Source organism: Lepus europaeus, chromosome 7 (assembly GCF_033115175.1).
Source record: "Lepus europaeus isolate LE1 chromosome 7, mLepTim1.pri, whole genome shotgun sequence".
Classification (NCBI taxonomy): domain Eukaryota; kingdom Metazoa; phylum Chordata; class Mammalia; order Lagomorpha; family Leporidae; genus Lepus; species Lepus europaeus.
In genome coordinates, this window is record NC_084833.1 from 63,869,365 (window position 1) to 63,884,809 (window position 15,445).

The following is a 15,445-nucleotide window of genomic DNA, read 5'->3' on the forward strand; positions in this document are numbered from 1 at the left end:
AACGTGGAAAACACCATTCTGTGTTTTTGAACGGGATGCTTCCAGAAAAAAGCTGGGAGGATGGAGAAAGCAGAGGTAAAGAGAACCCGCCTCTCTCAAGAGCAAAAGATGGGATCAGAGAAAACCAGGGAGTGGTACAAGAGACTACCTAGCGACAGAAGGTGGAAACACAGGCGACCCGAGCCGCGGCGGATAGCGGTCAGAGGCGCCCTAAGACAGGTGCCAGACACCACTTTCAGGCTTGCAGAGAAGGAAGTCAAGGCAGAAAGGGGAAAGGAAACAGCTCCGTGAAGGTAGAACTTGCAATAGTGAAGATTAAAAAAAAAAAAATTTTTTTTTTTTTGAGAAAGAGCGATAATGCACTTGGAGAGGGTGACGGGCGAGGGAGGGAGCTTGCAACTGAGTGCCCTGCGAGAGGAAGCGACAGCAGAGAGGTTCCTGCCCAGCCCTGACGACCAGAGGGAGGAGGCCCCCGCATAGGTGGGTGGCAACGCCCGGCTCCGCTGGCCCCAGCCGGGGGGCCCGAGCCGTCCGCTCGCGAGCCTGCGGAGCGCTGGGTGGGCAGCAGAAGGCGCGGACTGGGCGCCGGAGGCCACGCGGGAGGAGGGGGCGGATGCCGCGCGGACAGGTACCCACCTTGTCCCAACGGAGCCACTGCCCGATGGCCGTGTCTAGCTGGGGGTCCCCGGTGTGGTAGGGGGCGTGGAGCAGGTTGGAGTTCAGGTCCCCCTCGGCGTTTTCAGCCATGGCAACCAGACTGGGGTGCGCGGGCCTGAGGGGTCGGAGAAGCCAGCGAGTTGGGGGGCGCCTGGGTGCTGCTCACCAGGGTCTGGCCGCCCCCTCCTCACCGAAGGGCATCGGAGACCAGCAGCAGGGCGTCGGCGCCGGCTCCTGCCGCAGCTTTCGGGAACCGGGAAGGACACAGCCCCCCGCTCGCCAGGGAACCAGGTCCGGGTCTCCCGGCGAACTGACCGTGGCGGTCGCGCGGCGAGAGAACAACAACAGTCCCAGATGTCTGGGTCCTGGCGGCCGCCGCCGCCCTCGCCGCCCTCGGCCCCGCCCCCCGGCCCCGCCGGCCCCGCCCCTGCCCGCCCCTGCCGATTTAAGCTCTCGAGGGCTGAGGCGCGAGCCCGAGAGCGCGCTCCCGACACGCCCGCCGGGGTGGTGAGGGAAGGGTGCACGGCTCTTTATTTTTCAATTTGCTTTTCGCCAGGTTACTTCTCTTTGCTGCCATCCGTACCCACTCCCAGGCGTCTCATTGCCTCAATCTGCCTTCACGGCCCCCACCACAACCCCCGTTAGCGCTACCCTCGGCAGCTTCCCTGGGGCGCGCGCACCCTCCGGCCCCAGTTTCGTCTCCGGGCACGCGCCAGGCGCGCGGCGGGAGCAGAGGCCCGCGGGCTGCCCGCGCACTGCCCCATGGGAGTGGTAGTTCTTTCCTTTCTCCAAGTTCTGCAGAGACGGCGGCCAAGACTACGACTCCCAGCAGCCCCACGCAATTCTTTTCCTCAAAGAAAAAAAGCGCTACCTCGAGGCTGTTCCCTGCGGACACGCCCTGTTCTGGTTAATTGTGCTGGGCTTTGTGGCCCTGGGATTAAATTAAAGGAATGACGAGAGTAAGAGAGCAGCTGGCATCCATTTAGTGCTTTATAGTTTCCGAGTCTCATTCTATGGCTTCAACCATCCTGTGAGGAAGATGGGAATGAGCCGTTCCCATTTTGCACACATGGAGGGAAATGGACTTGTTTCTGAGAGGCGTGTTCCTGAGTGATGGAATTAGGGTTCCCACCTGGTCAGATCTCTGCTGGTGGTTCTCTTTGCTCTGCTGCTACAGTTGGTTAGGAAGTAGGAGAACAAGAAGGCTGTGAGGTTGTTTGAAATATGAAGAAAAATGTATAAGCGTTCTAAGATACAAACACCAACGGCCCTAAGACTGTGGACGAAGAAATTGGGTCTCCCAAATGGAAACAATCTTCCGTTTCTTAGCCTCTTCTGTCTCTTTACCTTTCAAGTTCCCAAGGAGGTCTGAACAGGTGCTACCCACCTGTTCGCGAATTACTTGGTTTGGTCTGGTCTGATGGCTGATTTCGACCAATTATCTTGTAACTCTTTCTCTAGCCAGAGTTACGTAAAGATTCTTGCAAGGAAGGCATAATAACAATTACAGAAGCTTAATGAACGCCTTTAGGGTGCTTTGAGGTTGATAAAAAACAAAATCAGAGAATTGCCATCTTAAAGTGCCATTTATCATAATGAAATCTAAACTACCCAGGTACAAAAGGATGGTGGTGCCAATACCTGAAAAATAAGGGGCCATAGTTGGGAGTTGTAGTTTTCCCTAAGTAATTGTTTTTTATGAACTCAGTAGGTTCTCTAAATCAAATGGCCTGGGGAACAACCGTGTGTCCTGGAGAGAAATTCATCTTCCAGCATCATCACCATTACTGTCCATAACAAGTGGTAAACATTTACTCCATGCCAAGCATTATTCTGTAGCTGACGTTACAAGACTGTATATAGTTGTTTGTTTCAAGAAATAAAAGTCGGTCCGAAGAGAAAGGGTATGTGCAGGAAGAAACAGTCTGTGATAAATATTAAATGCTTGCTTCCAACAACTGTTAATGAATTTAAGTCTGAGATGGTCAATACAAGCATCAATCAGGAGGAAGCTGCACTAGGCTTTGAGGAAAAACAGTGAAGAAGCTGGGAAAAAAAAGAGGACATTCTAAATGCATGTAGATTGGCATTTCTCAAATATCTTTAGGACTTTGTGAAATGTATAATCCTGGACACTTCTCCCAAGAGATTCTGAGTCAGTACATTGAGAGAGGGTACTTACACATTTAAAATATTGATTGAGACATAAATGGCCATAATATTGCAACTCAAAGAGCTATCAGAAGACTGACGTGTTGACATCATCTGGAGGCTTATTAAGACATACTACATGTTAGAACCCACCCCGCTTCTCCTGGATCAGAATCTACATTTTAATAATATCCAATGACTGATATTAAATTTGATAAGCAGTGGTTTTTATAAGACAATTCCTATTCTGTTCAATCCTGAGAAATACTATCAAATCAATAGACCTTGCAAGAGATAGAATCATATAGGGCAAGTATAGAAGATAGGAGAAACATAAGCATTAGTTCAATGCCAGAGTCACCAGCCCTCACTTTTATCAGCAAGATCATAGCAGACATTTATTGGTTACCAGAAATGTTGCCCAAAAGATAAGGCTTATTGCTTTGGCATTGAAGGATACCCAAACAGACTCAGAACTTGTCAAGTACAAGAACAATGTCTAAGTACATTCAGAAGAGAGAGGAATTAGTTTCCTTAGGGGAAGCTCAGAAGCTTTCAATTCTGTTGGGATTTGCTCAGGACATCCTGTAATTTTTTTTTTTTTTTTTTTGACAGGCAGGGTGGATAGTGAGAGAGAGAGACACAGAGAGACAGAGAGAAAGGTCTTCCTTTTTGCCATTGGTTCACCCTCCAATGGCCGCTGCGGCTGGCGCATCTCGCTGATCCGAAGCCAGGAGCGAGGTGCTTCTCCTGGTCTCCCATGCGGGTGCAGGGCCCAAGGACTTGGGTCATCCTCCACTGCCTTCCCGGGCCATAGCAGAGAGCTGGCCTGGAAGAGGGGCAACCGGGATAGAATCTGGCACCCCAACCGGGACTAGAACCCGGTGTGCTGGCACCGCAAGGCGGAGGATTAGCCTGTTAAGCCACAGTGCCGGCCGACATCCTGTAATTTTATTGGCTACATCTAGCAAGTTTAACTATGGTTATGAAAAAGAATATCATTCTTGATCTGTGTGTTTGGGTGTGTGTACTTCAAAAAGTAAACAGAAAAATGAAATTAAAAGAAAGAAATATTTTATTTCTTAACATACACTCTATCCATTTCAAGACACTTTTGTAAGCAAAGATACCAGCCATGTAGTCCATTCCTAAAGGACTGAGAGTCCTAGGAATTTAACTATTTCAGTGCACTCTTTTTTACATTATTAACGGAAGGAAAACAGATCTTTAAAGAGTTTTTTAAAGATAAGGAAACAAAAGAATATACAGAGTCAAGTCAGGATGATGAGACAGATGCCTAATGATTTCCCATCAAAATTCTTGGAAAATTCTCCTTGTTGGATGAGAGGAATGAGCGGGAGCATTGTTATGGTGGAGAAGGATTCTTTGGTGAACTTTCTCTTAGTATTTTTCTGCCAAGCCTTCAGTTAACTTTCTCAAAATACTCTCATAATAAGCAGATTTTATTGTTCTTTGGTCCTCCAAAAAAAAAAAATCAACAAAATCACCCCCCTCCAAACAAAGCCAAAAAAATTGAAACAAAACCCAACAACCTGTTTCGATGATCTTTGCTCTTGATCTTTGTACTTTTGCTTTGACTGGACCACTTTCTCCTCTTGGTAGCCGTTATTTTGTTTGAGCTTGTCTTCAGTGTTATACTGGTAAAGCTACATTTCATCTTCTGTGACATTTCTTTAAAGAAATGCTTCAGGATCATGGTCCCACTTGTTTGAAATTTCCAGTGAAAGCTCTGCTCTTATCTACACTGCTCTGGGCACAACAATTCTGGCACCCATCAAGCAGAAAATTTGCTCCACTTAAATTTTTCACTCAGAATTGTATAAGCTGAACCAATTGGTTTGTCTGTGGTGTTTGTTATTCTTTCTACTGGTATTTGTTTTTTCAACTTGGCATGAACAAGATTTAAATTTTTCTTCTCCAATTAATGCGGGTTGTCTGTCATTGCAAGCCCCATCTTCAACATTGTCTCACCTCTCTCTCTCTCTCTCTCTCTCTCTCTATTTAGTTAGTTGAAAGTAAGAGTTATAAAGAGGGAGAGTTAGGGAGGGAGAGAGAGAGAGAAGGAGGGAGAGAGAGAGAAAGAGAGAGAGTGAGTGAGCGAGCTCGAGGGATCTTCCACCCACTGATTCATTCCCCCAGATAGCTGCAATGGTTGGGGCTGGGCAGTCCAAAGCCAGGAACCAGGAACTCCAAGAGCCTAAGCACCTGGGCTATCTTCTAATGTTTTCCCATGTGCGTTAGCAGGGAGCTTGATCAGAGCAGAACAGCCAGGACTCAAACCAGCACCCATATGAGATGCCAATGCTGCAGGCAGTGGCTTTACCTGCTATGCCATAGCATCAGCCTCATCTCCTATCTTCTTTAAATTTGTAAAATCCAACTTTTTTGGGACATTGTCCCCATAAACTATTTATAAAGCATCAGTGATTTTACTATTCCTCCAGCCATTCTTCACCACAAATTTGATGTTTGCTCTTGCCTCAATCTTAGCAGAATTCATGTTGTTCTAATAGAGCTCTTTTCAAATGATGTCTTCGTCTTCTTAGTGGCTCAAACAAGATCCTGTTTAAACATGTTACAACAAGTTAGTATGAGTTTATTTTGGCAAGAAAATTTAGAAATCCATGCATAGTTTTTTCATAATATGCACTTTCCATGAACTTTTTGGAGACTTCTCATATATGCATGCATGAAATATATTCTATACAATATTGTATCTCATAGAATTATAACATGTGAAATAATAAGAGCATGTATTGTTATTAAATATAGTATTTAATATATAGTATATAATATAGTAAATATAGTATAGTCATACATGGCCTACGACAGGATATATTCTGAGAAATGCATTCTGATATTATGGTTTGGATAATAGATTGGATGTCTGTCCCCCAAAGGCCCATTTGTTGAGGGCTTATGTTGATAGCTTATGGATTAATATTAATGAATTAATGATAGAGGTTTGGTCTAATTATTGTATCTAGGAGGTAAGCTCAATGAGAGGTCTTTAGGTCATTACTACTTGGAAGGTAGTTCACATGAGAGAGTTGCTAATTGAAACGGGCCCCACTGTCTCCTTCTGCTACCTGGCTCCCATGCGAATATTTCTCTACCATCCTCCAGCCTCAGCAACTTCCTGAACCAATTGGAGCGGCCTTATCTTGGACTATGAACCTCCAAATGATAAGGCTAAATAAATCTTCTTTCTTCCTAAAAAGCTCCTTTCAGACACTGTAGTCAAAGCAATGAAAAGGTGAGTAATACAGCCATTATACAAACATCTTAGAGAGGGCTTAGCTTAGCTGAAAGGGCTCCATCACTAGGCAATATAATATTTCCAAAAGTTTAAGAGAAAACCTTCAAGTATATAAGAAATATCCATTTCTTTATTTTTTAAGAAAATCTAATTAAAAGACTCAAGAAATTAAATTTATATCAATACCAGAGGTTTCCCTCTCCAGCTAAGCTTTATGGGATACAGTGGAAAACAGAATCTGTAACTCCATCCATCTAGGTTTCTGTTCACATCTACATTGTTCAGACACATAGTGGTCACAAACACTGGAAGTCTGACAACTCTTTTCCTGCATGCCACTCATAAGCAATCACCAGGAAACAAGGATGAAGTTATGTATGAAGCCCAAGCCTCTGTGTAGGTTTACATTGCCTCCAAAGTCTTGCTGGTTCTTTGACATGCCTCTACCAAGCAGAGCTCAGGGCCTCTCTCTTTCAACACTTCCCTATTTTAAGACTATGATGTTGGAGCCAGCATTGTGGCATAGCAGGTAAAGCAGCCACCTGCAATGCTGGCATCTCATATGGACTCCAGTTCAAGTGCAGGCTGCTCCACTTCTGATCCAGCTCTCCGCCAATGGCCTGGGAAATCAGTGGATGGCACAAGTACTTTGGCCCCTGCCACCCACATTGGGAGATTCGGAAGAAGCTCCTGGCTCCTGGCTTTGGCCTGGCCCAGCCCCAGCCTTTGTGGCCATCTGGGGGGTGTACCAGCAGATAAATGATCTTTCTCTTTCTGTCTCTCCCTCTGTAATCTTGAGAAAATAGATCAGTCTGCTGCATGACTGCTATGGAAAGAGAAATATTTTCTTTTTGCTCACAAAGATACTTGTCAAACTCTTCTGAGCTCTGTGTTAAGAGAGAGAGAGTGAAGAAAGTATTTTGCAAGCAATTTTCTACTTTTAGCCCTATTACATAAAACCTCCTCTGAGACAACGGTATACAACAACAAATAAAGAAGTGGTTATCGTTTTGCTAGGGAGGATGGATGTAACACACACCCTGGGTCCAGGTGCACATTTGCAGCAGTGGTGAAGACACTGCTTGGGATGCCCACAGCCCATATTGAAGTGCCTAGGTTTGAGTCCTGTCTCCCCTTCCAGTTCAAGCTTCCTGCTATTGCACACTCTGGGAGGCAGCAGGTGGTGGCTCAAGTACTTGGATCCCTGCCACCCATGAGATTGAGTTCCAAGCTTCTGGTTTTGGTCTGACCTTGCCTAGGCTGCTGTAGGCATTTGGCAAATGAAGATCTTTCTTCCTCTGTCTATCTGTCTTTCTCAGCCTTTCAGATTAAATAAATAAGGAAATTTGAAAAGAACACACCCAAGATTACAGTCAAGTAAGGCAAAGAACCCAGAATGAACAATGGAAGGAGGTCCTTATTTTTATGTCTGTGGAAGTATTGTGTTGGTTTCTAAGAATGAGTGCTTTATTACATTTTTAACACTTTTAATAAGATATAATTCAAATGCCATACAATTCACTCCCTTAAATTATGCAGCTCAACGGTTTTCTTAAGTTACATGCACAATTTTGCTCAAACATCATCACATCCTTTTTAGAACATTTTCATCACCTCATAAAGAAATAGTGTGTACTTAGCTATCAGCCTATCTCCCCACCCCCAGGCCTAAGCAACGAGAATCTACTTTCTAGCTCTGTTGATTGCCATGTTCTTAACATTTCATCCAAATGTTTTTGTGACTGGCTTCTTACAAAGATATTCACAAAGTTTGTGCAAAATGAATATCATGAAAAAACTATGCAGGGATTTCAAACTTTTTGCACCAAAATAAACTTATCTTTTACTTCTGTTTTCCATAATCTTTTTGAAGTGCCAGCATATTTTTTTTAAAAAAAGTTTATTCATCTATTTGAAAGGCAGAGTTACAGAGAGGCAGAGGCAGAGAGAGAGAGAGAGAGAGAGAGAGAGAGAGAGAGGTCTTCTATCCGCTGGTTCACTCCTCAGATGGCTGCAATGGCCAGGAACTTCTTCTGGGTCTCCCACACAGGTGCAGGGGCCCAAGGACTTGGGTTATTTTGCACTGCTTTCCCAGGCCATAGCATAGAGCTGAACAGGGAGTGGAGCAGCTGGGCCTCGAATCGGTGCCCATATGGGATGCTGGCACTGCAGGTAGCAGCTTTACCTGCTACGCCACAGTGCCAGCCCCTCCTCATAATGTTTTTGCATTTCATCTGTGTTGTAGTGTATATCAGTACTTCATCCCTTGTTCACAGCTGAATAATGTTCCAGCGTGTTGGCATTGCACTTCAGAGTAGTCACCAACACAGAAGCATCATGTCCAGGTTTTTACTTTTGGTTATTATGTTTTCTGTTTCTAGAATTCTTACATTGTTTCAAAAATTTGTTTTAGAACTCTTCCTGGTTCCTATTCTCTGCTAAAATCTTCAAACTTGTCTTTTTAAACAATGTGTAGTCAGCATAGTTGTTCCATATCTAAAATCTTTGTGTCTGTTTGTCTTGTTTATTGTTTTTGCCAGATCCTGCTCATGGACTAGATTCATGGGGAGCCTTGTATGCATGTATTTGGAGGTTATATTTGAAAAGCCATCTGTGGGAATAAATTTAGATTTGCAATGAAAGTTCTTTTCCCTAGAGAGGAGTTTTCAAGTGCCAAGGAGTTCAACTACTTTCCCTGGTGCTCTGGTGACCCTGAGTAAGCTGTGACTTCATGTGAGATTTTTTCCTCCCAGTTTATCCTCACTCTGAATGTGTAGCTCTTTGAGGGATACCAACATATTGTGAGAAAAGTCTCCTGCTAGACTTAGCCTTGTGTAGACCTTTTTTTTTTTTTTTTTTTTTTTTATTTTTATTTTTTGACAGGCAGAGTGGACAGTGAGAGAGAGACAGAGAGAAAGGTCTTCCTTTTGCCGTTGGTTCACCCTCCAATGGCCGCCGCGGTAGGCGCGCTGCGGCCGGCGCACCGCGCTGTTCCGATGGCAGGAGCCAGGTGCTTCTCCTGGTCTCCCATGGGGTGCAGGGCCCAAGGACTTGGGCCATCCTCCACTGCACTCCCTGGCCACAGCAGAGAGCTGGCCTGGAAGAGGGGCAACCGGGACAGGATCGGTGCCCCGACCGGGACTAGAACCCGGTGTGCCGGCGCCGCAAGGCGGAGGATTAGCCTAGTGAGCCGCGGCGCCGGCTTGTGTAGACCTTTTACGTGGTTTTCTGTCTGTTTTATCCATAAGAGTTTTTCAGGATTGGCAAATCCTCTCAAAGCAAAAGCCAGTTTTTGCACAGTTACCTCCCTGAGGTAACATTTTCCCTTCACTTTGGATCCAACGATTTCTTACTGGTTTATCATGTCTCCTCTATTGTTTAACAAAAGGTTAAAAAAATTGTTGAGCCTTCTTGTTTAGTTTTAGCAGGAAATTTAGTACAACTAAACAAGTATTCCATTTGGGCAAAGTACATTCTATTTATTTATTTTTTTAAAAGATTTTATTTATTTATTTGAGAGGTAGAGTTACAGACAGTGAGAGGGAGAGACAGAGAGAAAGGTCTTCCATCTGCTGGTTCACTCCCCAACTGGCCGCAACAGCTGGAGCTGCGCCAATCTGAAGCCAGGAGCCAGAAGCTTCTTCTGGGTCTCCCACTTGGGTGCAGGGGCCCAAGGACTTGGGCCATCTTCTACTGCTTTCCCAGGCCATAGCAGAGAGCTGGATGGGAAGAGGAGCAGCCAGGACTAGAACTGGAGCCCATATGGGATGCTGGCGCTGTATCCTACTGAGCCACAGCACTGCCTCCTGGGCAAAGTATATTTTAAATAATCATCTTTTAACTGTAAAATTGGTCCACTATGGTGTGTGTGTGTTTTGTTTTGTTTTTGACAGGCAGAGTGGACAGTGAGAGAGAGAGACAGAGAGAAAGGGCTTCCTTTGCCGTTGGTGCACCCTCCAATGGCCACCGCGGCCGGCGCGCTGCAGTTGGCGCACAACGCTGATCCAAAGCCAGGAGCCAGGTGCTTCTCCTGGTCTCCCATGCGGGTGCAGGGCCCAAGCACTTGGGCCGTCCTCCACTGCACTCCCAGGCCACAACAGAGAACTGGCCTGGAAGAGGGACAACCAGGACAGAATCCAGCTCCCCAACCGGGACTAGAACCCAGTGTGCCGGCGCCACAAGGCGGAGGATTAGCCTGTTGAGCCATGGCGCCAGCCCACTACGGTGTTTTTATGATGATTCTCATTATGTAGGACTCTTAGCTTATCTTCATTTACCCCTATAATAAGTAGCAATAATAATGAATGCTTTTATGCATGAAGCTGTTTTTGCTTTTTGCCTTATTCTGGTGCACCCAGATTCTTCAGAGTACAATTACTGGGCAATACACTATAAATGTTCAATGTATTTGATTTACAAGGGGAGAACTAATTTCTCATTAATCAAATTGCAAGATTTTAATCTTAGTTCAATCTTTTAAAACCAAGACCAGGGGGTTGGCACTGTGGCACAGTTAGTTAAGCCTCTGCCTATGGTGCCAGCATCCCATGTGAGCACCGGTTCAAGTCCTAGCTGTTCCATTTCCCATCCAGCTCCCTGGTAATGGCCTGGGAAAGCAGTAGATGATGGCCCAAATGCTTGGGCCCCTGCACCCATGTGGGAGACCCAGAAAAAGCTCTGGGCTCCTGACTTCAGGACAACTCTGGCTGTTGCAGCCATCTGGGGAGTGAAACAGTGGATGGAAGACCTCTCTCTCTCTCTCTCTCTCTCTGCCTCTGCCTCTGCCTCTCTGTAACTCTGCCTTTCAAATAAATATATAAATTCTTAAAAAAAAAAAAAAGAAATTATGTTGGAGCTGACACTGTGGTGCAGTGGATTAAGCCATCTCCTGCAGTGTTGGTTGGCATCCTATATGGGCACCAGTTTGAGACCCTGTTGCTCTATTTCTGATCCAGCTCCCTGCTAATGCACATGGAAAAACAGTGGAAAGATGGCCTAAGTCCTTGAGCCCTGATGTGAGAGACCTGGAAGAGTCCCTGGCTCCTGCCTTCAGCCTGGCACAGCCCTGGCTGTTGTGGCCATTTGGGGAGTGAACCAGCAAATGGAAGAATCAATCTCTCTCTCTCTCTGTGTCTCTCTCTCTGTAACTCTGCCTTTCACATAAATCTTTATTTAAAAGTGTTTAAAAGGATTTATTTTAAAAATTATATTAAATCTGTAGATCAGTTAGGAATAACTGACATCTTAAAACTAGTGAGTTTTTCGGCCAGCGCTGCAGCTCACTAGGCTAATCCTCCGCCTGTGGCGCTGGTACCCCGGGGTTCTAGTCCCGGTTGGGGTGCTGGATTCTGTCCCGGTTTCTCCTCTTGCAGTCCAGTTCTCTGCTGTGGCCCGGGAAGGCAGTGGAGGATGGCCCAAGTGCTTGGGCCCTGCACCCGCATGGGAGACCAGGAGGAAGCACCTGGCTCTTGGCTTTGGATTGGCGCAGCACCGGCCATGGTGGCCATTTGGGGAGTGAACCAATGGAAGGAAGACCTTTCTCTCTGTCTCTCTCTCTCACTGTCTAACTGCCTGTCAAAAAACAAAAACAAAAACAAAAACAAAACAAAAAAACTAGTGAGTTTTTCAATCAATGAAAATGGTATATCTATTTATTTTTAAAAGATTTCTCTTAATTTCTCTCAGCAATGTTATGTAGTTTTCAGTGATGAAATTTGCTAAATTTTAAGTATATTCTTAAGTAGTTTGTCTTTTATGCAAATGTAGATGGTTTTATTTTTTAAAGCTTAACTTGTAACTGAACAACACACAGGAGTTATGAAGAAAGGATATGGGATTCTATGCAAAGGAAACAAAATTAAAAGGACATTTGGATGCTAATAGCTCAAAATGACAAATGTCTATTTCTGTTCTCTTCCTTGCTGACATGGAAGAAATATTGCTGAGGTGATTAATAGGAGCAATGAAGAGAATCTGTTCTCTCTGTGAATTCCAGAGTGTACAACTATCCACCTAAGAGGTCTATGTAATAACATTTATTGGACAGTATTAGCATAATAATAGTTCCCTAATAGATGTAGATATTACCACCCAATAATAGAACAATAATATCTTAATAAGTTGTTGCATTAGTTAGAGCTCTTTTGGAGAAGAATAGATTTGGAGAAATTATGCTCCCTGACCTTAAGTCCTCTTATAAAATTGCAGGGATCAAGAGTTTTATGTATTGGGCCGGCACCCTGGCTCACTTGGTTAATCCTCCGTCTGCGGCGCTGGAATCCCATATGGGCGCCGGGTTCTAGTTCTGGTTGCTCCTCTCCCAGTTCAACTCTCTGCTGTGGCCCGGGAGGGCAGTGGAGGATGGCCCAAGTGTTTGGGTCCCTGCACCCACGTGGGAGACCAGAAAGAAGCACCTGGCTCCTGGCTTCGGATCGGCACAGCACCGGCCGTAGCGGCCATTTGGGGAGTGAACCAATGGAAGGAAGACCTTTCTCTCTGTCTCTCTCTCACTGTCTATAACTCTACATGTCAAAAAAAAAAAAAAAAGAGTATTATGTATTACCAGCATGAGGCTAGATGAATGGATCAATGGAATAGACCAAAGAGCTCAGAAGTGGACCTATAACCATTTGATTTTCAACAAAAGCACCCATGCAAGCCACTGAGAAGTGGAAAAATCTCTTCAGCACATGATGTTGGAACAACTGAATACCCATAACAGAAAAAAAAAAATCAGCCTCAATCCCTACCTCATGTCCAAAATTGATAAATTAATCTTAGACATATTGTACACCGAAGGAAAAAGCTACAGCTGTAAAGCTTCTAGAGGAAAACAAAGTAGGGTATCTTTGCAACATGGGAACAGGTAAAGGCTTCTTAGGATAGAGAAAGCATTAATCACAAAAATAAAACTAATAAGTTAGTTGTCAGCAAAATTTAAAACTTCTGCTCATCAAAAGAAAGCCTAAGCTAATGATTCTGAAAAGAAGTGGAGTGTGATATTCCTTATCATTGCTGGTTTTGCCTTCTCCTTGGTGTTCCCAAAAACGTCTGACTCAAGTTTCAATAGCAGCAAGAAGTTCACCTTTCATAAATGAACGGACAATCCCAAACTTTCCCAAAACCTAGTTGTAAAATGTCAGAGTATCTCTTATGACTGCTTTGACTCCATTTAATAAAATGACCCAGGACACTTTGCAGAACTGGTGCTGAAAATTTAATTTGAGTACCAATGGCCAGAAAATGGAGGTTTATCAGAAAAGCCCGAGGTGTGTGTACCCTGAACCAAAGCATGACATCCTAGCAGCACAGAAGGCCGACCTGCAGCCATGTTTGAAGAAATGCAAGTTGGTTATTGAAGAGAATGAAGTTGCGATGTGAGTGAGAGAGAGGAAGAGACTGATTTAGTTGAAGTGACAGCTTCCGCTCAGGAAGCCAGGTTGGCATCTTTGACAAGAATTGCTACAAGAGCTGTTTAGCCCAAGGCTCTGAATTCACGGTCCAGTTCTACTTCCGTTGACGTCTTTTTGCTGCAGGCCTCTGCTGTTGGAGGGTGTCTGGTCTCTGGCAGACTTCTCTCCACAAATGTTTCCACGTGACTCACGGCAGGGCACCTGCCATTCCCAAGAGGATGATTTCTCTAATCCTGTTACCAGGCTGTACTTCCCCTTTCCCATGACTAGAAGATAATATATTATGCCTTGAATATGTAAGAGGAATAAGAAGACTGGGAACAGAGTAATTATAAGGGAGAAGAAGCAACACACTGCAGGAGACCAGAATACACTACCCTAAAATATGCCATTGTAAACAACATTAAAGTATTATTTTGTTCTGAAGGCAATTAAGAAGAAACAGATACAAGAAAAACTCCCTGACTTCTCACTATTTGCCAAAGAACAGGACTTAAATTTACAAAATCAGCTCTTCCCCTCTTTACCAAATGGTGGTGAGGGATAGCTGTGCATTGTCTTAACTGGCCTTCAGTATCTTCCAATGCTTGGAGCACAGACTTCAGTCTTTCGCTATTTACAATACAACTTCACTTTGTTGTAATGAATAGACTTTCATTTTCTGAGCCCTTTCAGGTTTACAGAAAAACCAAGCAGAAAGTACAGTTCCCAAATACTACCTCTCTTGAGTTCCCAGATTCTCCATCTCACATTAGTATGCTACATTTGTTTCGACTGATGAATCAATACGGATACATTATTGTCAACTACAGTCCGTAGTTTATTAAGGTTTATTCTTTGTGTTGGATACTCTGTGGGTTTTCACAAATGTCTAATGACACATCTGCCACATGATATCATGCAGGATACTGTCACTGCCCTAAAATCCCCTGTGTGCCACCTGCTCACCCTCCGTCCTCCCATTCCCTGAAGACCATGGATCTTCTGTCTCCATAGCGTTGGTGTTTCCAGAATGTCCTCTACTTGGAATCATAAAGCATGTAGCCATTTTAAGATTGGATTTCACATAACAAAATGCATTTAGGATTGTTTCCATGTCTTTTCGTGGCTTGATTGGTTATTTCTTTTTAAAGATTTATTTATTTATTTGAAAGGTGGAGTTACAGAGAGTCAGAGGCAGAGAGAGAGACAGACAGAAAGAGAAAGAGAGAGAGGTCTTCCATCCATTGGTTCACTCCCCAGAAGGCCTCAACAGCTGGAGCTGCGCCAATCTGAAGCCAGGAGCCAGGAGCCTCCTCTGGATCTCCCACATGGGCACAGGAGCCTAAGCACTTGGGCCATCGTCTACTGCTTTCCCAGGCCGTAGCAGAGAGCTGGATCAGAAGTAGAGCAGCCGAGACTTGAACCAGCATCCATACGGGATGCCGGCACTGCTTTACCCGCTGTGCCACAGTGCCAGCCCCTGGTTATTTCTTTTCTAAAGTGCTGCAAAATATTCCCTTGACAGGATGTGTTATCATTTAGTCATTCACCTGCTGAAGGATACCTGGGTTGCTTCTAAGTTTTGGAAATTATGAATACAGCTTCTATAAGCAAAAAGAAAGGAAAGAAATGATTCAGTAAGCTACAGATTAAGAGAAAATGTTCTCAGAATTGGTATTCAGAATATATACAGAATTCCTACAACACAATAATAAAACACAAAACCAAACCAAACAGGGGAAATGAGAAGGAAACAACACACACACACACACACACACACGAATTAATGAAAGACATCTAAACTCTCACCATGCCTTTTGATTGCAAGTGACGTAAACTTAATCTAGCTGAAGTATACAACTGAACTTTTGTACAACACTGAGAAAATGCTGAATGTCCTTGAGCTATACGCCTAAAAAATGGTTAAACTGTAAATCTTATATGTGTTTTCAAATATCTATTT

General features: G+C 44.4%; 1 protein-coding gene across 1 annotated transcript in view; it reads right to left on the reverse strand.

Moving 5' to 3' along the window:
• The window catches only part of PGM2L1 (phosphoglucomutase 2 like 1), a 52,072-nt gene extending 51,050 nt beyond the window's left edge, over positions 1-1,022 (reverse strand). Inside the window, exon 1 of the mRNA XM_062198250.1 lies at positions 637-1,022. Within this exon, the coding sequence (XP_062054234.1) occupies positions 637-747 (111 nt within the window). The 5' untranslated portion in view covers positions 748-1,022. The remainder of the gene's footprint in view (positions 1-636) is intronic.
• Between the last annotated feature and the right edge of the window lie 14,423 nt (positions 1,023-15,445).